The sequence below is a fragment of the Echinops telfairi genome, unplaced genomic scaffold, assembly GCF_000313985.2.
Source record: "Echinops telfairi isolate 266 unplaced genomic scaffold, ASM31398v2 ScPeMD7_7474;HRSCAF=8512, whole genome shotgun sequence".
NCBI classification, from domain to species: Eukaryota; Metazoa; Chordata; class Mammalia; order Afrosoricida; family Tenrecidae; genus Echinops; species Echinops telfairi.
Window position 1 is genome coordinate 7,097,994 of NW_022111378.1, and position 23,806 is coordinate 7,121,799.

At 53.3% G+C, this 23,806-nt stretch overlaps 1 protein-coding gene across 1 annotated transcript in view; it reads left to right on the forward strand.

The window, feature by feature from the left end:
- The window catches only part of FRMD4A (FERM domain containing 4A), a 318,768-nt gene that overhangs the window by 291,240 nt on the left and 3,722 nt on the right, over positions 1-23,806 (forward strand). Inside the window, 8 exon segments of the mRNA XM_045285626.1 lie at positions 2,972-3,094; positions 6,656-6,884; positions 8,712-8,768; positions 11,617-11,854; positions 12,674-12,841; positions 15,306-16,153; positions 18,999-19,095; positions 21,881-21,952. Of these exon segments, the coding sequence (XP_045141561.1) occupies positions 2,972-3,094; positions 6,656-6,884; positions 8,712-8,768; positions 11,617-11,854; positions 12,674-12,841; positions 15,306-16,153; positions 18,999-19,095; positions 21,881-21,950 (1,830 nt within the window). The 3' untranslated portion in view covers positions 21,951-21,952.

A 23,806-nucleotide genomic window follows, 5' to 3' on the forward strand; every position in this document is an offset into this window, starting at 1 on the left:
TAAGACCTCATGAATATATTTCTTTGCCTTTTTACTTTTGAATGAACCCTTAGCCCAGTGATATTTTAAAATCGCATGCAAAGCCATGTAACCCCTGGCCTGTATACACACCCAGTCTCAAGTTTCCCAGGGATTTTAGGGTCTAGTCCATTTCCACCTTTTTCTGTTTATTGCACAGCTCTGTGCTAGTGTTTGGACACTTAAACTTTCTAATGTACTGCCTGTCACTCTGCCCGTGTGTGCAGGGAAACGTGTGCGCGCGCATGTGCTTACACACGGACAGCCGGCGACTGGGAAGTCTCCGGAGTGAGCATGCACTCCAGCACCCAGAGACCTATGGGTAAACAACAGTTCCGAATGGGAAGCAGACAGAAGTCCCCGGACTCAGTGAGAGAGACAGGCTTTCCCTCCCCACCCAATAATAATGCTTTGCAGCAGCAGGAAGAATGAACCAGCAAGCCAGGGAGTGAGCTCACATTACATCTCAACTTGGCCTCATTACAATCTGGATTGATTTAAACCGGAGCCCGCTCCAAGCAGAACCACATTAGCACACATCCATTGCAAATCTTGGGAAAGCAGCTGGCCCAAGTAGGGAATGCGCCATCTGATACTGTTAATATTAGTGACCTTTGTAAAATATATATGTATATAAAGAGTATGCTGAACGGATTTGGGGTGGGGTGGGAAACGTAAGGACTTTGGTGCCTGCTTTTAATAATTGGTAAGGCCTTGTTTTTTAATAAAGGAAGAGGCAAACATTTCAGAAACCTCACAGACCAAGGTTAGCATGTGTTCTAAAAGTCTCTCTGCCACTCTTGAAGAAAAAAAAAGCAAAATAAGTCAACAAAAGCTCCCAACTGCATATCTTGTTGACACCAGAAAACATAACTTGAAAGGAAGAAATGAGTGAAGCAACCCCATCTGCTGGCTGACCGCTCTGCGTGGTGTTCCCACAATCCTCGCTGGGCTCTGGGAAGGGGACTGGGAGCCTTCTTTCCGAGGCCTGCTCTGTTCAGTCTGTGTAGCCGCGTCTCCCCTCTCCCTCAGCTCTCAGGATCCAGCAGCCCTTTGGGTTCCCAGGGAAACGTTGTTACCCAAATGAGGCCAAGTGGGAGCCTTTGGCAGGATGCACGAGAGGAGCCTAGCCCAGCCGCCCTGCCCAGTGCGTTAACTGGCTGCTGCTTCTCCCGGAGGAAGCTGAAACCAGAGGACCTTTCCTCAAATACTTTCAAGTGGGGGGAAGGGGTAAAATGTCACCCCCCATCTATATATAAATACATAGTTTGAAAACCACAGACCCTTTGGAGTTATAAATCAATAGCAATTGTAACAGCGCTTTCCTGTAGGTGAGCGAGAAACACCCAACGATATGCAACCCTTAATGAGCTGTGTTCTTTATGGACAGCCTTCCAAGGAAGCAGGCAAAAATGTTGCAGAGTAAACATCACTGCTTTAAGGACATTGACTCGCGTCTCTTTCAAGAGGAGAGCCGGGGAAGCCCACAAGAAGAACTGCACAGCATTTTACACTCGGATAGTGGGCCATTGTGCTCTGAAAGGCTTACACCGAGGAATGAAAAGCCCACGGGTTCATTTCCTAGTGGCCTGAAGATAGAATAAGAGAGGCCCAGGAGAGTGGCCTCCAGGCAGCCAGCAGTAGAGGAGGACAGAAGGGCCAGGACCCCCGCCCCCCCAGCCCCTATGATGCAATCAGTCAGTAAGTGCCTGGACTTCCCCCTCCTCTTGTACACTCAGCACCAGGCCACCGGCACAAAAGCCCTTTGTGTGATGATGGATTTCCCCGAGAATAGAACTGCTGACTTTCCCTGTGGGCCACCGGTGTGTGAGTCCTGGGCAGCCTGTGTTAATGTGGGTCTAGAGCAGTGGTTCTCAGCCTTCCTAATGCCGAGACCCTTCATACAGTTCCTCATGCTGTGGTCACCACCACCCCCAATAAAATTATTGCCGTTTCTACTTCATAACTGTCATTTTGCTACTGTTATGAATTGGGTGACCCCTGTGAGAGGGTCGTTCAACTCCCAAAGGGGTCACGGACCCACAGGTGGAGAACCACTGGTCTAGAGGCCCTCAGATAAACTTGGCAATTCCAGGCAAAGCCTATCTGGTAGGTGGGAGGCGGCTCTCGCCTGCCTTATCTTGTTTCTGGAAATCACTCCTCCCAGGCCAGGCCTTGGCTCCTCAGCCAGCATTTGCTGCGGACGGACGCTGGTTTGACCGGAGTACTGAGCTCCAGTTCCACCCACTGATACAAAGTCAGTCCCTCTTCAGCCTTTGCCCGGAAGGAATCTTTGTCATTACGCAGGTCTGTTCACTAGTCATTGTCATTATACTCACACAATTAGATTTCCAGGGCAAAACAGATTTCTTGTTTAATGACCTCATCAATAATCTGAATTCTGTCTCCAGCTTCTCCTACACGTCTTCTTGGGTGATCCATGTAGAGTGTTTCCAGCTCGGCCTGTTCTTTAGCAGCCGGCCAGAGGCCAGCTTAATATTCTTATCCAGTGTCTAAAGTGGTGGCAAGGCACCGCTCTGGGATTTTCCAGGAAGACCCATCCTCTCATAAGAAAACTCATGTGAAAAGTCATCGTGAGTGTACAAGGAGTGCAGGCTGCAGGAGAAGCTCGCGAGACCCGCCCTCTGATGCTGGCATTGGCCCTCCCCCTGGCACAGAGTGGGCACACAGGGGCCCCTTGCTAACCACCACAGGGATGGCCTGGAGGCTTTATCAAGAAGGCCAGCGGTCATTTTTCTTGTCGATATTTCCTCTGGAGAAGTCTTTTCCACATGTGGCCAGGCTTTCACTCCCGGCCAGTTTTGAGCCGTGAAACCTTACTTTCTGAACGACTGTTAGTGTTGCCATTTCCAGCACTGATGGGTGCGAGGGCGTGGCCCGCGGCAGCGTGTGCTGTGGACGTTCCCCCCTGACACTCTTGCCCTCGTTGCAGGAGCTCACCGGCAAACTGCCCGTGGAATATCCCCTGGATCCAGGGGAGGAGCCGCCCATCGTTCGGAGAAGAATAGGGACTGCCTTCAAGCTGGATGAACAGAAAATCCTGCCCAAAGGAGAGGTGCGTCCTTCCTTTTGTGCTGCAGTGGTCTCCTGCTCTCCTTACCTTGCCCAGGCCGCCTCCTTTCCTACAGCCGCGTCTTCACCGCTGACAAAGGCCAGCGGGGCTCCCGGGACCGGTTCTCCCTGGTAGGCTTGGTCTGCGCGCCTAAGCGAGCGTTTTCATTTTGGTCGAAGTGGCGGGCACACGAGAAAGCTCCATCCACAGCGGAAAGCCACAGGGGCGGTTGTTGCTTCCGTAAGGTGGAGCTCATGGGCCCTATTTCTAGGGGTTGTCACTGAGAGGAATGACCGAGTATATGGAACACATAAAGCGTAAGTCTCATCACCTGCTCAGTGCTCCCTCCATCTTTGCTAGTATTTGACAAACCAAACACCAAGCTCACTCATGGTGACCCCATAGGACAGGGTGGAACTGCCCCTGTGGGTTGCTGAGACTGCAAGTCTTTACAGAAGTAGAAAGCCTCATCTTTCTCCCACGCGGTGGCAGGTGGTTTTGAACTGCTGGCCCTGTGGTTAGCAGCCCAACATGCACCCCATTCACTAAAGTAGAGAGGAGGTGCAGAGTTTGGGGGAGTCCAGAATCTATCTAGAGGTGGGAAAAGGTGGTATGTTGGATGGACATGGTTTGTATGATTGGTTTTCTGGCTTTTCAAAGCTGATTGATCATCAGAATTGTGTGAGGGAAGGCAGTCCTTCTGGTGCTGGCCACATACCTGGCACTACACTTTTAAAAACCAACTCCCAGCCCACATAGCTCAGCCCCCCCAACTGGACCTTCTCACCGCTAACTCCTTCACATGTTTCAGGAAAGGGTGAGGTTAGTTCTTTGAGGATTCCGTTTGCATCCCTGTCTTGTGTAAGGGCTACTGCATATTCTCCTTCCTCAATAAAAAGAAGTGCCGCACAGTGAGCCAGCATTTGGCAGCGCCCCTCCAGAGAAGGAAATGCCCCTCTGTGGCTAGCCTGCCACTCCACATTTCTCCTGAACATGCCCTTAGCTGCCTTGTTTTGTGCTGCGGGCAGCCGTCTGGACAGATGGCAGTCAGCCCTGGGTGCTTGTTAACTAAGTGGGGAGGGTTTGTCCTGGGCTCACACAGAACTGTGGGTCAGTGTCTTGGACCGTGGCTATCGGTACAGCCCAGGCACAGCTGCGAGGTGGAGTCAGAGCTCACAGAGCAGCCTTTGTCCTTGGTCACTTGTTTGTGTCGAGACCCTGGGCGTGAGTCCATTTTGATATTTTCTTCCTCGGAGAGAACAAATGTTGGAAGGAGAATTGGAAGGAGTTTATTTTCTCCCATGAAGTTCCCCTTTAACTTTCACCTTTTCCTCACACTCTGATCCCCCTTCCTTTCAAGCTTAAAATGGTCAAAAGTAAATAAAGCCAAAGTAAGAATTTCATCCTTGATGGGGCCATCCAGCCTGGCCATTTGTACCCACAGGCAAGAATGCTTTATTCAACTAGACATGGGACGTTCTCGTGGTGTAGTGCTTACCAGTTGGGCTGCTAACTACAAGGTCCTCAGTTTGAAACCGCCAGCCACGCCGAGGGAGAAAGATGAGGTCTTCTATTTTCAGAAAGAGTTACAGTCTTGGGAACCCGCAGGGGCAGGCCCACCTTGTCCTATAGGATCTCTCCATGTGTTGGCATCGACTCAGTGGTAGTGAGTTTGGTTTGGGTTCAGTCTATCCAACAAATTTGGTGGCCTGACTCTGCATGCTTAGATCACTTCTTGTCCAACTTCAATGACTAAGAACCCCCTAGAGCAAGATGCTTGGTCTCTCCTGGCCTCACTCGTCCTCAGCACTGAGGCGTCTGTCATGAGGATAGATAGTAGGTCTGGGATTGGGTATGTCCTGCAGGCTCCCTGGTGACGGCCATGCTGCTGATCTCTGAACTTGGAGGTGCAAGACTGCTCAGAGTCATAGCCTTGCACATTCCACTGGGAAAGAGATGCAGTGGAACAGTGGACATCCTGGCAATCCAGAACATTCCGCATCCATTCACAATCCTCATGCTGTCCACATGCTGCCACCTCCCCTCCGCTGCCCCCTCCTCCCTGCTGGCAGTGTCCACACACCTGCAAAGGGAGGAGTCAGCTGGTCCGCAGCGGCCAGAGGACACTGCCCTGGCCAGTGTCTCTTCCTCTGGCTCTGCCAGGCAGGTTTCAGCAGCTACAGTATGTTCTCGCCTCAGAGAGAAAATGCCTTTTGGTCTAAGTGAGAGAGAGATGGGAAGCAGCAGCATAAGAATGGGGGACGGCCAGAGCCCTGGAGCACATGCAGGGAACGCTGGTGGTGCCCCGGTGAAGCACCCAGCTGCCAGCCAAGAGATGCCCAGCCCAAGTTCACAGTGTAGCTCCAAAGGAGAAGCGCTGGTGATCTAGTCCCTTCAAGGTGACGGCCTAGGACACCCTGTGGGCCATCCTGCTGTCTCTCGGGTCGCTCTGGTCAGAACCAGGGGCCTGGCTCCAGCAATGCCCTCCACGGGCGCCCACGCTGAGCTTTAGGAACAGGCAGAGGGGCGAGGACAGCTGACGCCTGCCCAAAGAGCTCCCAAACGATCCCCAACTTGCGGGGCACAAAATGCATGGGAAGGGCTGTGTGCAGTAGGGCAGGGGGACACGCATACATTAGTCTCCTTTCAGCAAACCTACGGAAATGAGTGCTGGGGAGGAAATCACAGCCCAGTGAGCCCGGAGCCTCCAGGTAGCTGTGTCTTTGTAGGATATGCTGGAGACGGTAGACACGAAGCCAGGTGATTCCAAAGGCTGCAGCGTGGGGGCGCTCTGCTTCTTAATGGCCATGCTAGTGCTAGCTTGTGGACCAGCCCTTGCCCCCAGAAAGCTACAGGGGTTGGGAATCTCAAATCCGAGTGTACCGGTGGTACTCACTCCTAAGGAGACACGGGTGTGATACGCGCTGTGGCACAGATGAGCCAGGACAGCATTGTGCTGAGTGGAAGACATCTGACCCAAAAGGCAAGGGCAGTACGACCCCACGGGCACCGGCGATCTCGAGCAAGCAAAAGCGTGTAGACAGACGGGTATTAGGGGTTACCAGGGGTTGAGTGGGGGGTGAGGGTGTTATTGCACGAGGAGTACCGAGTTTCAGTTCATGATGATGAGGCACATTGGGAAATAGAGTGGTGCTGTTTGCACAACCCGGGGAATGCCGTTCATGCCCCCTGAAATGTGCACTTAAAAATGGTTACAATGGCAAATTTCTTTACAGGGGGATTTCTACCCTGTCCTGCAGGGTCACTATGAGATGGCATTGACTGGATGGCAGCGAGTTTGGTTTGGGTTTTGGGGGTTTGTTCTGTTTTTTTAGTTTATCTACCACAATCATTTTCTAAAGAAAGAAATCATAGACTGAAAGAGAGAAGGGAGGTGTATCCAGGCCACTCAGCGTCCAGAGCTTTTTAGGAATGGGACCGCACTGCCACCATGGCAGGGCCAGGCAAGGCTGGGGTCAGACAGGGTCCGGAGGCCTGAGGGGCAGGAACGGGGTGTCTCCTGCCTGGCATCCTCATCCCCCCTCCCCTCTGGCCCTCCCACAGGAAGCCGAGCTGGAACGTCTGGAGCGAGAGTTCGCCATTCAGTCCCAGATCACGGAGGCCGCTCGCCGCCTCGCCAGCGACCCCAACGTCAGCAAGAAACTGAAGAAGCAGAGGAAGACGTCCTACCTGAATGCACTGAAGAAGCTGCAGGAGATTGAGAATGCGATCAATGAGCACCGCATCAAGTCGGGGAAGAAACCCACCCAGAGGGCTTCGCTGATCATAGACGGTCAGTGCGCCCCTACTCCCCACCCCCGGGAGCCCCCATCCCCCTTCTGCCCACGCGGAGGGCGGAATTCCCTTTCCAGCCCAGCTCCAACTCCCTACTGGACCTAAGCAAGTCAAAGAACGGCCCTCTGCCATAGGCCTAATGCCAGACGCACCGCACAGTAAAGTGCACACAGACCCACAGATGAAAGGGCGTGCGTGGTTAGCCTATCATTATCCCTGTTTACTGCGCCCTGGAGAACCTGCAAGGATGCGCTCGCTGCATGCGCTTCTCAGCCTCGGGAGATCCAGCCGAGTTCTCCTCACTTGGGGGGCCCACAGCAGCAGCACCCCGCCCTGGTTAGCACTTCTCTGCCCCTGGGTCTTGTCCCAAACTCTCTGCATGGAAGTGCCTCCATCTGGCGCTACCCCTGGGAGGACAGGGTCAGTCAGGGGCTGGACTTTGGGTCGTGACTTTATTTGGTCACTATTAGAAGGAAATCCCCCCACATCCATCAATGAGCACAAAGCCCTCCAACCTGCTGTAATTTATCCCTTTGTCCTAAGTCAGAAAAGTCTTCCAAATGCGTATACCACGCATTCTGCCATCAGTTAGGCAAGCCTTCGTGTGCACAATATTTTCTGGAGAGGAAATTAGGAGCAGCATCTTTCCATATCTCACCCTGTTGTCCTTGGCCACAGCTGTGTAGTACATGTGCACGTGCACGCATACGTGTACACACACACACACACACTCACACCCCAGAGGGACGGTAGTTCATCCTGTCTTTCTTTGTCATCTACCCGGTTTTATAGTTGGCCCTGCCCTCTCAAAGGTACTTGAGGGTTCCTGGCGCTGAAGGGACAGCAGGAGCACTGGACAGAGCTGGGGCGGGCAGCACAGGGTGGACATGGGCCTGGTGTGCCACAAGCCCAGTGTGACTCTCCTGGGGCTGCCAGCAGTCTGGTCCTCAGCCAGCATGCATACCAGTGGCTGACCCATCCTATCCAAGCTTCTTTTCAATAGCTCAAGAGGATACTCCTCACTGAAGTAATGTTTTCATTGCAAGGACTCACTGACTTGGAAACATCATTAGAGTTCGCCTTGGCTCATTAGCATGATAGATAGACAGACAGCTAGATAACACAGACACAGAAATATACATGTGTGTTTGTAGAGAGAGAGATACATAGATAAATAACATTTCAGGAGATAAATGCTGAGCTTAGACTCTGAAGACGCAGGATCCTGGCTTTGCCTCCAACCAACCCCTCTTCCCTCAGTGTACCTCAGTTTCCCCAGCAGTTAACAAGGGAGGATGGTTTCACTGCCCGCCTCTTGGGCATGTTCTCATGGTTAATTGAATGGCGTCTATAAAAATAAGTTTCAGAAAGATAGAGGCTGTACTTAGCCTGCTTGTTTACTCTAGTAATGACCTAAGGAGTTTATTGAGAAGCCACTGAATGCCATCAGAGCAAAGAGAAGGACCTACCCTAGTTTCGTATTTGTAGGATCAGTGGCCCCGTGCTTGCTCTGGTTTGGTTGGTACATGCCCTGGGTTTGTGCTGGGACGATCATTGTTTTCAGCAGAATGGGGCAGCTTTTATGTGGGATGTTCGGCGCGACCGCCTGGCAGGAGGGAGCGCAGGCACAGAGATGGGAATGCTGGGGCCCACTGCAGTGGCGGGAGGCGGGAGGCATAGCTCATGGCTCACTGCAGGGCTGCCAGAAGAAATGCCCAACCATACGGTCCTGGGTTCTTTCCGATGAGAAAGGAAAGGGTGTAGAGATCAGGGTTCCCCTGTGAGATGTGTTCAATGCACGGACCTTTGCCTTTTTTGTTTACAGACGGAAATATTGCCAGTGAAGACAGCTCCCTCTCGGATGCCCTTGTTCTTGAAGATGGTAGGTCACCAGTGTCCTGCTTGACCACTTGGAGCAGGTGTTGAAACTGACCTGCCCCTGCGTGTGGTCCGGGGAGAGCACATGTACGCTCACGTGGGAGCTCCGGCTTCGGTCCCCAGCCAGTGCACCTCACGGGGGCCACCACCTCTGTCCGTGGAGGCTTTCAGCCAGGCAGCGTTTGTTCCCTGTTCCTGGGGTCACCACGAGTCGGGGGCCAACTCGATGACAACTAACAGTAACCTGGGGACAGTCCATTCTAAAGAGAGGCCAGAGCTTGGTCAAGATGACAGTCCCAAGCGCTCTAATGCCCTGCCATTGACCAGCTTGGTGGTGGCGGAAGAGGAGGGGGTGCTGCCTAGCCACATGTCTATGGGGATTCTGAGGGGTGAATGGTGTTTTCCATGCATACTAGCCAGCGCCACCTTGTAACTAAACACGGAGTCTAAACACCGGGCACAGTTTTCTCTTGAAGAGTTGTAATTTCTGGAGGAGAGAGGTGGAAATTGATTTGGGTCACCCATTGGGTGTGGCCAGAAACCCCATCACGGAGGACGGAAGGCAGAAACAACACAAACTAACTCTCAGCATAACAGGCTGGGTGAACACGAGAGGGGCCTTGCCCTGCCCTGCTGCGCAGGCCGGGGAAGCTGTCTGCCTGTGTCTCGCTGGACTTTAGAAACCCAGTAGTGACCGGCATATTTGCTTGGGAAATGCTTAGAAAAACAGAACTGGCCCCAGCCAGTTCTTTCCCCAGGGGAAAGAAAGAGTCTGAAACACGGAACTGTGTCTAAGAATGTTCCTGAGGATGTGGAACCGAAACAAGGGAGGCCAGGGCTCTAACTATAGGGCAGTGTACTGAGCGGCAGTCCATTCTTTTGCCCTGTAGGAGAACCTGTGGCAAGTGGCCATTCCATCGGAAAGCATGAAGGGCTCCCCAAGTCATAGTAATAATGATCACTGCAATAATCATCACCATTGCCAGGCATGCGGGGATTGCCCCCTGGGTTCTTTGCCTGGTTGCTGGGCTCTGCTAGTGGAAGGCAGACAGTAATATTTTTACCCTCTGCTTCTTGACAGAGTGGTTACAGGTTGGGCTGTTAACCTCAAAGTCAGCAGTTCGAAACCACCTCAGGAGAAAGAAGAGGCTGTCTGCCCCCATAAAGAGTGACAGCCTGGGAAACCCACGGGGGCAGCTCCATCCGCCCTACACAGTCACTAAGAGTTGGACTTGACTCGATGCAGTGAGTTTAGGTTTTGGTTTGGAGCTTCGGTGCACCATGGGAGCAGAGAGGCTTGCGGGCCAGATGGCGATGGAACAGCCGTGATCCTGGCCAGACTGGACAATAAAAATCTAGTGAGGTGCCTGCGTAATAGAAGCGGTAGGACACAGAATGCAGTCTCATTAGCTAATTCTGCTGTAACGTCTGTGATTGTAAAATGTCTTCCTCGGGGCCTAGACCCCGAGGCCTCAGAAGAGGCTGACTGCCTCACTTTGTGCTCTAAACGCCCTTTCTGGAGACTCTTTCCTTCACTGAAGGGAGGGCAAAGGAGGAGAGCAGTGGTTCCCAAAGTGGGGCAGTGGGTTATGCATTGACTTAACTGCCAAGATCAACAGTTCAAAATCACCAGCCACTCCTTGGGAGAAAGATGAGGCTTTCTGCTCCTGTAAAGAGTTACTATTCTTAGAAACCCATAGGGGCAGATCTATAGGGTCACTGCATCTGAGTGGGCTCAATTGTACCGGATCGATTTGGGTGGGGGGTGGGGCGCGGCTGTAAAAGCATATACCTACACTTTATCCTGGGTTATGGGCTATGCCGCAAAATGTTCATTGCCAGGGGGATGTTAGAGTCTCTCCAGGACCAGCAGCCTCTCCCATGCGCCCCCCTCATCCCCGTACACACACACACACACACACACACACACACACAGACTCACTGAAAGGCCCTGCAGTACCACAGTTCTGTCGGCACCTCACTCCCCAGGAGGCAGGCAAAACCTTCTATTGTTTGAAGATTTGTATCCCATCCCCTTCTCCAAAGAATTTAAGGCGGTTGCAGATTTAAAATATCACAGAGGAATGCCTTAAACGACGAGAGGTGAGTCTTTGGGGAAACAATACAGAGGGATCACAGGCACCACCAGCAGACACCCGACACTAGGCTCTCATTCATTTTTCTTACAAGTGTTCATTCCCCACCAAATGCGTGTCAGCTAAGCACTGAACAAAACGGAAAGAGACCCCTCTTTCAGGGAGCTTAAATTGCCCCCAAACTAGACACTTGGTGTCTATATAAAGAAAACACACAATGTCATGGCACCCACGTTTGCTGCAGAGCCTTGGTGCTGCAGTGAGTTGAGCACTGGACTGCTAGCCACAAAGGTAAAGGTTTAAGCCCCCTGGAAACAGCCATGGGAACCAGGAGGCTGTCTGTTCCCATCTAGAATCACGTTCTCTGAAACCCACAGGAGCAGTTGTACCCTGCCCTACAGGGTCCCTATGAGTCAGCATCAGCTTGAAGGCAGGTTTAGGGTAAACCACACCCTGTCTGTCCCTCCCACCCCCCACCCCCATTCCCACACACACACAATGTGCCCTTTGGAACAGACTCATCCTTTGTGTATGGTGCTTAACAAAATTCAGACTCCACTCCATTCATGTCTGATCAGCAGAGAGCTCTCTCGTTGGATTAAGTTCCTTCTGCTTTGCCCTGGCTTGCCCGGGCCACTGGGGAAAGAGTCCAAAAGCTTCTCAAAAGCATACATTTGGTGTCCAGTAAGTGGCAGGCCTGGTGGGCAGGATAGACCTTCTACCTTCTTCATTTCCGCTCTGTCCTCTCTTTTGCAGAAGACTCTCAGGTTACCAGCACAATATCCCCCTTACAGTCTCCTCACAAGGGACTCCCTCCCCGGCCGCCGTCGCACAATCGGCCCCCTCCTCCCCAGTCCCTGGAGGGCCTCAGGCAGATGCACTACCACCGCAACGACTACGACAAGTCACCCATAAAGCCCAAAATGTGGAGCGAGTCCTCTTTAGATGAGCCCTACGAGAAGGTCAAGAAGCGTTCCTCTCACGGTCATTCCAGGTGAGCAGGGGTGGGTCCACAAGGCCAAGTGAGGTCAGGGTGGACGCTGGAACAGACCAGATGGCTGTCCTAGGTCTCCCCTACAGATTCCTGTTTTCTCCTTCCTGTGGGTCCCCCTGCCAGCAGCACTGTGCTCACAGCGCCCTCTGCTGCTGACCCCGCTGAGGTGCAGGCACATCGTACGCTTGAGGTTTGGGCTCACGGTCTGCGTGTTGGCAGATGGTTTTAAGCTTGACAAATTTCACAAGAATGATCAGGAAATCTTGGGCTGCACCGCCCCAGCACGGAAATGGGGAGTCCACTCATGTGATTCCCACGGTGGTTTAGCGCGCAAAGCCACCGTCCAGCAGCCCTGAGGGGGCCGACAGCTGGCAGTGTAGCCACAGCATTATGGGCTCCTTATGGGAAGGGTCTTTCAGAAGGGAGTTTTCAAAGACTAAATGAAATGCTCGCTGGGCATGTTTGCTCCCTCGCTCTGTTTTTCTCATTTCCTTTCGTTAAATATCCCACAAAGCTTCAAGTGAATGCCTGGACAGGTTAGTGTTGGTCCCTTAGAAAGCAGAAGCAGTGGTTGCGGCCAGGGGCTTCCCTGAACCGTCACACATGCCTGCTACAGAGAAGGATCATAAGACTCTCCATCCCACCTTGGGGGGGGGGGTGGCAGGAGAAAGGTGAAGGACCCAAATATGAGGAGGTGAAGGGGGGGGATCCTTGACAAGCTTCCAGACACCAAGGTTCATGTCCCATGGCCAGTCAACTGGTGGCGAACAGGTGCCATTTTGTCTGAAAGTGACCGGCCTGGCTTCCTTTGGTTTGCAGTAGCCACAAGCGTTTCCCCAGCACGGGGAGCTGCGCCGAAGCAGGAGGGGGCAGCAGCTCCTTACAGAACAGCCCCATCCGAGGCCTCCCGCACTGGAACTCCCAGTCCAGCATGCCGTCCACCCCAGACCTCCGGCTTCGGAGTCCTCACTACGTCCATTCCACGAGGTGAGTGCAAGCCTCCCGGCCCTCTCCACACACTGCTGGCCACAAGGACTCACAGCTGCACCAGTGAGGTGGGCTTTCCTTAAAAAGCAGCAGAATGCACGGCCGAGCCGATGGCAGTAAGCCCCCTGTAGTCAAGAAATCCGTCCGTGAGCCCACAGGGACCTGGGGACACAGGACATGAAAGAAATGTTCCCAACGAAACTGGAGGCCTAGAGGCCTAGTCAGGATAGCAAGGCAACAGCTCTGGACCCTACCCACCTCAACTGAGGCCTCCATTACTACTAGCCTTCCACTAAATGCTTCAGAATATAAACGTATTACCCAGAGAGGGTTAGGCTGCAGCGGCTCACACCTTTAATTGTCTCAGACAAAAGAAAGAAGTAAAGCCAAAGTCGTCATTGCGTTTTATCAAACACCCTCAAAGAGGCTTTCTACTCCCATGCGGAGTTCAGTCTCGGAAACCCACAGGGTAGTTTTACCCTGACCTATAGGGTGACTGAGTGGCATGAACTCAATGGCAGTGAGAGAGAAGGTCTCTCAGAGGGCAGCTGGTGTGAGCTTCCTCAAGCTGGACCATTCTCTGTGGGGTAACATTGAGCTCTCCGGGGAAATCAGTTCATGCAGCACATATTTATCAAGTGCCTTGGTGGCACAGTGGTTACGAGTTGGGCTATGATCCACAGAGTCAAGAGTTCAAAACCGCCAGCCACTCCATGAAAGAAAGATGGGTGCTTTCTACTCCCATAAAGCATTATAGTCTCAGAAACTCACAGAGGCAGTTCTACCCTGTCCCGTAGGTCCGCTGTGAGTGGGCATCGACTCAATGGTAATGAGTTTGGCGTTGTCTGTGCTCCGGGTCCCCTCCTAGGTGCTGGAGGCCCTGCAGTTGGCCTAACAAACCACCCCCTGCTCTCATCCGACGCACATTTTCAAGGGAAATGTCTGTAAAGCAGGGTAGGGAACCTTTTTCCCGCCAAGGCGCATTTGGATATTTCAAACGTGGTTCACAGGCCACACGAAATGATCAACTTCACAAGTAGCTAGTTCAAACATGAACTCCTCACCCCTAGCAGGATGGCTGTACTTGTTCTCTTTGGGGAGGTGCGTGATGTTAGCTAGTCTGGATGATTCTCGGGGCCAGAGGTAACCCACCGGTGCCATAAGGAAAGAGTGTGGCATCGAGTTCACAGGAGTGACTCCGAGCAGAAAGGCTGCCGGTTTGAAGCCGGGAGACAGGCGTGGCAACCTGCTCTGAAAGCTCACAGCCCTGCTCTGCATACATGGGTGACCCTGAGTTACAATCAGCTTCTTGGCAGCAAACAACAAACAACATACAGCAGCAAGGAAATAAATGTCAAGTGAAGGCCAGGGGTAGGGAAGTGACCAGAATTAGGGGCTGTAGAGTGAAGGGCAAGAGAAGCTTAGAAGCATCTGAAGGTCGAATTAGAGCAGAATTGGGGTTCTGAGGTGGGTGGTGGCCTGGAAAGAGCCTTCCCTATTGGCCAAGAGCAAGAATAAAGACGCCAGTGGCCAGTGTGGCTGGAAGAGTGGTGGAGGCGGAGAGACTGGGGGGTGAGACCAGAAAGGACCTTGAGGATCAGGACACGGGGACGTCGTGATCTAGAGCGAAACAGTCCCAAGTAGAATTCACCTCAGCTGCTGGGGCCCTGTGAATGTCACTGCGGCTCAGCAGCCAGCAGCATCGTTGGCCCTGTGATCCAGGTGCCTAGGTGGAGCTCTGGGTGCAGGTGAATGGACTGGGGTATAACCAAAGGCGAGCTCTGGTGTTGGCGCCATCCTGTGCATGCGCTCCGTGTTACACATCTCCTCCGGGAGATGGCTATGTACTGACAGTAGGTTTTGAAATAATAGGTGGATGAACCCTGTGAAGGGCCTGTCTGGGACCGGGAATTTCATATGGTTTAACATAATACGAGGGTGATGGTTCTATTTATTAGCTCTCTGTGTCTAGACCAGCGATTCTCAACCTGTGGGTCGCCACCCCTTTGGGGGGGTCGAATGACCCTTTCACAGGGGTCGCCCGATTCATCACAGTCGCAAAATGACAGTGATGAAGTAGCAACAAAAATAATTTTGTGGTTGGGGGTGCCCACCACATGAGGAACTGTATAAGGGTCGCGGCCTGAGGAAGGTTGAGAACCACTGGTCTAGACGAACCTGCATCATCTTAGAAAGAAAGCCCTGGTGTTGCTCACCCCACCCAAGAAAACTTAAGATCCCGTGTTTCTCAGCTCTGCTTCCCGCCCCAAGGCTTACTCCTTACAACCTGTCTACACGTGCGAACAGCAATGAAGTGTGTGAATTCTTAGGGCAACTCTGCCATGGAATCATAAGACCTAGACCATTTTCTGGAGGGTTCAATGTCTATTTTTTTTCCTTAAGTCCGGTTAGCGGTGGGTGCCTGCGCTCCCCGCCCCCACCCACCCGAGCCGTCTCCCCGCAGGTCGGTGGACATCAGCCCCACGCGACTGCACAGCCTCGCACTGCACTTTAGGCACCGGAGCTCCAGCCTGGAGTCCCAGGGCAAGCTCCTGGGCTCCGAGAACGACACGGGGAGCCCCGACTTCTACACCCCAAGGACTCGGAGCAGTAACGGCTCGGACCCCATGGACGACTGCTCCTCTTGCACCAGCCACTCCAGCTCGGAGCACTACTACCCCGCCCAGATGAACCCCAACTACTCCACGCTAGCCGAGGACTCGCCGTCCAAGGCCCGCGAGCGGCAGCGGCAGCGGCACAAGTCGGCCGGCAACCTGGTGTCCTCGAACTCGGGGAGCATGCCCAACCTGGCGGCGCGCGCCGGCGCGGGCGCGCAGGGCGTGTACCTGCACAGCCAGAGCCAGCCCAGCTCGCAGTACCGCATCAAGGAGTACCCGCTGTACGTGGAGGGCAGCGCCACGCCCGTGGTGGTGCGCAGCCTGGAGAACGACCAGGAGGGCCACTACAGCGTCAAGGCGCAGTTCAAGACCTCCAACTCGTACACGGCCGGCGGCATGTTCAAGGAGAGCTGGCACGGCGACGAGGGCGACGCGGTGCGGTTGACGCCGTCGCGCTCGCAGATCCTCCGGACTCCGTCGCTGGGCCGCGAGGGCGCCCACGACAAGGGGCGCGCCGCCGTCTCGGACGAGCTGCGGCAGTGGTACCAGCGCTCCACGGCCTCGCACAGCCGCCTGTCCCACACCAGCTCCACCTCCTCGGACAGCGGCTCCCAGTACAGCACCTCCTCCCAGAGCACCTTCGTGGCGCACAGCAGGGTCACCAGGATGCCCCAGATGTGCAAGGCCACCTCAGGTGAGATGCGGGAAAGGCGACTGGGAGTGTGGTCGGCCGGGGTGTGAACACGTTAACTTCGGGCGCCTCCCTATCAGACCGACCGTGGGGCTTGGGGTCAGAGACAGCCTAACCCCCCCACCCCAACCCCAGCTCTGCTTCTGCGGAGGAAAGAGCTGGATGTGGGTGACGCTGGCGAGGCTGGGGGGTGGGGCTGTGCGTCAGACCCTAAAGATCCCGCGGGCCTGTTGCTGCTTTTGCGTCCCTGGTAGAGAGGACACCCAAGCCAACCCCCAAACCTTTCGCTGGGGGGCAAGCTTGGCCCTCGAACCTGCTGGGTAGAGGGGCACCGCGGGCTGGATGCACGTGAGACATCCTGAGATTGCCCTCTTTAATTGTGAAATGTAACCCATTGCTGCCCCGTCAGTGCTGACTCAGCAGGCCCACAGGGCGGGAGAGAATGGCACAGGCATGTGGATGTTCCCGTTCGCAGACTGCCTCCTCTTTCTCTCACAGAGCAGCCTTTTTTTTCTGCCAAGGGCCATTTGGATATTTCTAACATCATTGGCAGGCCACACACCAAATTATCAGCATATGCATCTCATCAGCTCACCCTACTGTGATGGCCAGAACGGCTTCCCTGGTGAGGCGTATCGTGATGTTCCCTAGTGCCGCTGAATGCACGGGCCTTACACGTCAGATGGACAGCCCAGCACCCTCCTCCCCAATCCCAGCATCTACAGAACTCTTTTATATTTAGCCAAAGGTGCACTTACCTCTTCTCTGTTGGGTAACCTGACAGAGGAAAGCTGGTTTAGGGATCCGGCTTGAGTCTTGAAGCCCTGAGATGGTGCCGTGTCTCTTTCCCCACCCCCTGGGGCAGCTGGCTGAGGAATGGAGTGCCCTAGCTCTGCCTTGAACTTTAACTGGACTGAACTTGAACAGCCTGGGTAACTGGGCTTCTCCCTGCCTGTCCCCTTTCAGGAAGGGTATACTAGAGCCACCAAAGAGCTTTATTGTTAAAGTGCTTTCCCACTCTGCCATTACCCCCCTTGAAATTTGATTAGGAAACATACAGCCTTGTCCTGGAGAACATTGAGGAAGCTGAAAACAATGTGTGGAGGGAAACCCTTCTCCTGGAGAAGTTGCATGTCCTTTCCTCTCCGAGAAATCACAACCGTGGATCACTGAGCATGTCCACACTCCACCAGGAGTGGGAACACTGGAAAGCAGTAAGGAATTCTGCATCAGAATTCCTGGAAAAGGAGAGTGCCGGAGGCTGTGGAGGCATGATGGGATAGGAGTGTGAACGTCAAATGAGGCCAAGACAATGGAAGGATGTTGAGGAGAGGGCTGTTTAAGTGAGGGTCCAGAGCAGAAAGGGAGTGACCCTAGAGAAGAGAATGGGGGAGCTGACTTTGGGGTGCCAGGTCTCACCGTCTTCTGTCTGACAACCCTACCTACTTGAGTGTGAGCGTTCACTGGCCAGCTAACAAGCCCCAGGAATACCGATGGTCCTGTCGATCGTGACGTACCCTGGACTTCAAGTCCTAGAACCGTCTCTGTATCCCTCCTTCACCTGCACAATATGCTAGGGACTTGCCAGCGGCTCCCAGGAAGATAATGAAGATTGGATGAATACAAAGAAGAATCCCCTGGGGTCTAGTAGAGGAGCTGGGGCTTTGTAAATGTGAGAAACAGAACAGCTCTGCTCCGTAGAAATTATAGTACTTACATCATTGGAAGATTTACTTGAAGCAAATCTTCAAAAATAGAGTAGAGCCTAAAACGTTCTGAAAAGCTGCCTCTGAGTTTCACTGATGAAAATGATCCCTTTCCAGGAAAGCCAAGGATACATTTAAGTAGGATTTATTGCTAAAGAAAACTTCCACCTCAAATCTTATGCTGCTCACATCAAAAAGCTTCTACTAGTGAGAGCTGGAGGTGTGGTGCAGTACATGCTGAGCTGCAAGGTCCGCAGTTCAAAGCCACCAGCCACTCTGCAGGGGAAAGATGAGGCTTTCTGCTCCCATGAAGATTTACAGCCTCAGAAACCCACAGGGGCAGTTCCACCCTGTCCTAAAGGGTCGCTACAAATCAGTATTGACTTTATGGCAGGGAGTTTTTGAGAAAGGTTTACAGCCTCAGAAACCCAAAGGGAGTGAGGTCTTCCCTGTCCTGTGAGTTGGAATCCACTGAAAGGGTTGGCGAGTTAGAGCTGGGTGGAACTATTTCAAGCCCTGCCCCACTTGAAATTTACTCCCCCAAACCAAACCAAACCCACTGCCACGGAGTCATTTCAACTCACAGTGACCTGTAGGACAGAGTAGACCTGCTCCTCATGTCTCGGAGATGGTAACTCTTTACAGGAGTGGCTGGAAGTGCCCTTGCAGTTAGCAGTCCAATGGTAACCACTGTGCCACCAGGGCACCTTGAAGTCTACCACAAAAGCCACTTGTCTGCCTGAAACAGCAGAGAGCAAGTGCGAGAAACTTCCGTAAGGGCCTCTAGTCATAACGAAGATCATCATTGTAATACACCTGTATCACATCTAAAAATGCCGAGTCCAGAGATGAAAGCCCTTCCTGCACTAGCCTTCAAAGCCACCCTCAAAAACGGGTGGCCACAGATGACTGCTGGGCAGGCCAGGATGAGGCTGACCACTCCCCCACAGAACAGGGAAGTGTTGAGGAAACGTGACTGGGGGGGTTAAAAGCAGGGGCGCTCTCCCACAGCGACCCTGCCTGGGAGTCCTATCTCTGGACATGCTGATCCTGGCCACCAGGTTCAGATGGTCCCGTGAGGTGTTGGCTCCTTCACTGTCTGAACCCCTCCTTCTCTTTCTCCATACCCACACCATCCACAGCTGCCTTACCTCAAAGCCAGAGAAGCTCAACGCCGTCGAGTGAAATCGGAGCGACACCCCCGAGCAGTCCCCATCACATCCTAACCTGGCAGACTGGGTGAGTGTCCTCTCCAGACTCTAATCCTCCGCTTCCAGGTCCTAGACCCACCGTCAGGATTCCGGGGCGGTTAGCACGGGGCAGGCATGTCTGTGAGTCTCACAACACAGGGCTTATCGGCCAAAGAACGAGGGCGGTTCTCTCTCATCAGGCCTAACGAAGCAAGGACTGTGTACCTCAGAGGCTCCCAACGGCCTTGACCTACTGTCCCCTCCTCGGGGGAAAAAAACGGACTGGGTGCCCCAGGTGCTTTTACATTATAACATATATAAAAGCTTGTACATAAAGCTTTCTCCTGCGCCCCGTCATCCAGGATCAAGGGTATATGTCTGCTTTTACAGCCCCCCAGATTATCCTAGTGTTGCCCCTCCGCCACAAGAGGTGGCATTGCCCACTTTGGGAAACCCTAGTATAGATAAAACTTTCCTCTTTGTGGAAGAAGCACCATGAATTAGTTATCTCCCCACCCCTCCCCATCGTCACCTCTTTCAACTCAAACAAACAAGCCCCAACCCAATGCTGTCAAGGTGATTCCTACTCCTTGTGCCCCGGCTCATGGGACAGGGCACCCTGCCCCACCGACTTTCCCAGACCACAAATCTGGATGGACTGCCTTTCCTTTGTCCCAGAGAGCACCTGGGCCCAACGTCTCACCCACTGCGCCACCAGGGGGCTTCTATTTCCTGTTTCCAACAGGTGGTATTTTCATAGAAAGCAAGAACTCCCGGCTTGGTTCCTATCTGCAGGCACCTTGCACCCTACCTCTACCAATTTGATTAGAATTTGGGCACTGTCTCCCGCATCACACAGTGACTCCTCAGCATTTGATTTGGGCACTGACCGTGCCCACTAGATAGACTTCAGACTGTCAGGCCATAGCATGCGCGGGGAGCAAGAGCACTAAGATAAGGTACAGGCTTCTCAGGGTCCCCAGGCTCTCAGTCCCGAGGTGTATCTGGGGGACCAGCAGGAGGTTCCGTGCTTGTTCCCCATCGACAGACAAAAGGCGTTTATCACAGACCGGGGTTTCTTTTACAAGTGCACCATGCTGTGACTAACGAATGTCACCGAATTAAACACTGAAAAAATGGAGCAAAGAGCAGAAGCTTTGGTTATATGCTTTAGCACAATAAAACTTATCTTTTTAAAAAGAATGAAGTAACGTGAGACCTTTCGACAAAGCTGCTCCTCAAACATAGAACCCAAAGTGGGTTCCTTTTGTAGCTCTCGATGTAGACTCCATGCATGACAGTCCAGAGAACATGAAGAAAGTTGAGATCGAGTAACAGTCAGGTGGACACACCTCCCCTGCTGAGCCTCTGAAACAACTCCCCTCACCCTGACGCCGACTCATCGTGACCCTACAGGACAGGGTGGACCTGCCGCGTTGGCTTTCCTAGACTAACTCTTCACAGGAGTAGAAAGCCCCATTTTCCTCCGAAGGAGCAACTGGTAGTTCCCAACTGCTGACCTTGCAGTTAGAAGCCCAGGGAATATACATCACCACCGCTCCTATTGGTTCTCTAAGGTGGATGTTAGATTCTGTCAACCCCTGTTAGTTAGAGGAGTAAGGGATCACTTTACTTTACCCAGCCCTTTTGGCACAGCCTTGGTGGATGGGGCTGTCTGAGTTCAGCAGCAGCAGCACCAGAAAACCACAGGGCCCCAGTACCGACTCCACGGCCTGCGTGGCCGGCTCCTGGGTCTGCATAAGTGTCTGTGGTGACTGTGGACCAGGTTGAATGGGGTCTTTGTTTTCTGCCGAAGGAAGGGGTGGTGTTAGGTGCCGTTGGTCAGCTCCAATCCACAGTGACCGGATGCACATCGCATCTCACTATGGGGAAGGAAGAGGAGCTAACTATGATTGACTGCCTTCTGGGCACTTGAGGGCTGGGGAGCTGCTTCTAACAGGCATCAGCTCCTCTCACCCTGACGGCAACCTTCAAAGACACCAGCTATGTCTTCCACTGTAGAGCTAATGCTCAGATGCAACTCGGTGCTGGCTTTCCAGCAGCAGTACCCTAGACTTTTATTTCGAGGTGCCTCGATGTGGACTTCGAGGTTGCCCCTGGGAAAGGTCACCATCTGCCCTGGCCAAGGACTCTAAGATCTTGTTAGAAATGCAGTTGGTAGATCCCAGCTGTAAGGGCTTGGGGTCCACGAGTCTTGCTCCGTGGGAGCCACATGAAAGTGTGTGTCTGTGGCACTTCCAGTGGCCCACCCATCCCATCCAGAAGAGGAAGCTCAGGTCGCAGGCCAGCCCTCCCTCTGGAGCCACTAGATATCCTGGGCCCTGCCCACTCTCACGTGACCCAAACAGATAATGACGTCGTCAGACTGACGCCCCTCACCTGCCCACACACTCAGCCACTCTTGAGGCCTGCCTGGGTTGCACAAGGAGAGCCAGTGAGGGTTGGAGGCAGATTTCAAACCAAAAGGTATTTTTGACTGCTGATGCAAAACTTTTTCAGAATGAGCCAAGTCATTAGTAGGCAGTGCCTGTCCTGTGGGATGATGAGAAAATGTTCCAGAATGGTGAGAAACCTATAAATGATAGATTGACTTTTTTAAAAAATGCCCAAGCCTGCCTTCTTAACAAAACTAAAGAGGTCCTTCGGCTCAGCCATGGGGGTGATGGCGTGGCCAGGTAGCAGATCGGACTCGTCACTAACACTCGGATGCGCTGGTCTTCCAGTATATTTGTCGGCTGGTCGTCGTATCTGTGTGGGTTTCTCTCTTTAACATGACCTCTCTTCTCTTCCTTCCTCTGCTTTCCTTTGTTCAGAGAAGCAACAGAAAGCTCACCCATCGTGGATGGGTCTGAGTCTCCAACTCACCAAAGTACTGATGAATAGAGGTATTGTAAGGGATGCTTTGTTCCTACAACCCTTCCCCTGCCCTGTCTGTGAGAGCGTGCGCTTCCAGATGTCCTGCAGATGTGTTGCCTGTACGCATGTCAGAGTATCCAGAAGGAAGCGTGCGAATGGTGTGCAAGCCATTATTTTTAGATCCTGTGTCGAGCTACATGTGGAACTGTATGTTAATACATGTGTTTCTATGTCCACCAGTACATAGTCCCAAGGCTCCTTCCCAGAATAGCCCTGAGTCTGTTTGGGGCCTTCTCAGATGCTCAGACGTGCGGTAAAGCCAAATATCTGTAGACATTTCCCCAGGGTTAGGCTTCAGTGTTTGAGGAAAGCACCGCATCGCTGCAGCTGCAGTGTGAAGGCTGAGCTGGCTGAGCGGGTCTGGAAGCACCTGAAGATCACTCAGCAGCTCACCCGTGTTCTTAGTGACAGCTGTGTGCATGCCGGGACACCACCGCCCTGGCCTATGAATCACGTGGCATGGATGTTTCTGGAAGCCCTGCTGTCTTGGTAAAACACAGCAGCCCTGGCCTGCTTCCTGCCCTCTGAGACCTAGCAACGGATCTGATTTTTTTTAAGGCACTGAAATTAACTAGCATGTCCAGAGATAGCTCGTGAGCTATGGAGACCAGGAAAAAGCAGAGGGCCATGCCACCGAGTCAGTCCGACTCAGAGTGACCCGCAGGACCGGGTTGAACTGCCCCCTGGGGGTGTCGGAGGCTGGCGTCTGTTCAGAAGAAGCAGAGTGCCTCATCTTCCTCCCGATCGTTGGGTCAGCAGCCCAATGCTGCCCACAGCGCCACCAGATGTCAGTTTTTTCTAGGAGAAAGTGGACCTCCGTTACGTGCCCAGGAACCTGGAGGCACCGTGGTGAAGACACTGCACGGTTCAGTCCCAACCTGTCGGCCGTTCTACGGGAAAAAGATGGGGCCACCCGCTCCCTTAAAGGTTTCCAGCCCTGGAAAGTCTGCGGGATGGTTCTCTTCTGTCCTGTAGGGCGGCTTTGAGTCCAAACAAACATGGTGGCAATGCGGGACATGGTACTCCGGGGACTGTGCTGTCCGTTGGAGTGCCTGCAAGGAAGAGCTTGAGAGTCTATTTGGAGGAATGAGAGGGGAGTTAGAAGCCACCCCTTGTAGGCATGAAAGTGCTCTAAGACATGGACAGGAAGTACTGACAGTGCCGAGGCAAGAGGGCCCACTCCAGAGACTGGTGGGGAGGGGTGGTGACTCCTGGGGAGTTTGAGAGGCCCCTCCAGGGCTAAAGCCCAGATGCAGGAACATCTGTGGGTGTTCAGAGAACAGCAGAGTCAGATTTTGCTGTAGAGAAGGAGCCAGACGTCAGCCCAGAAAGTAGGCTGGGCCCAGAGCATGACCAGTTGGGAGAGCGCTGGAGAATCCTGTGTTCCGCATCCCCAGAACGGGCACATGTGGGGTTAGAGAGGCAAGAGTCCAGCCAGAGTGGACACCTCATCCTCTGAGGCGAGGAACAGAGATGAAAGGGAGGCTTGGAGGCAGAGAAAATTAGAGCTGGAACCATGCCTGTGTTGTAAGAGCAACATTTTGAGTAGAAAGACTCCCCCCTTCCCTCCCCACCCCCCACACCAGTATAGAGGGTGTAGTCATCTGCCGAAGGCCATGGTGCTGGAGGCTGGAGTGGGCACTCGACGCTGGGGGGGGTGCCGGGGCAGCTGTGGGAATGCAGTGGGGTCAGCCTGAAGTGATTAGATGGCAGGAGGGTGAGGGGGTCGGGGCTTTACATGGCCTGTGAGTGCCTGGCAAGCCTACACACCTGTTGTCGTCATTGCTGTAAGTGAACTGGACATGTGAGGTCCGAGGATAACA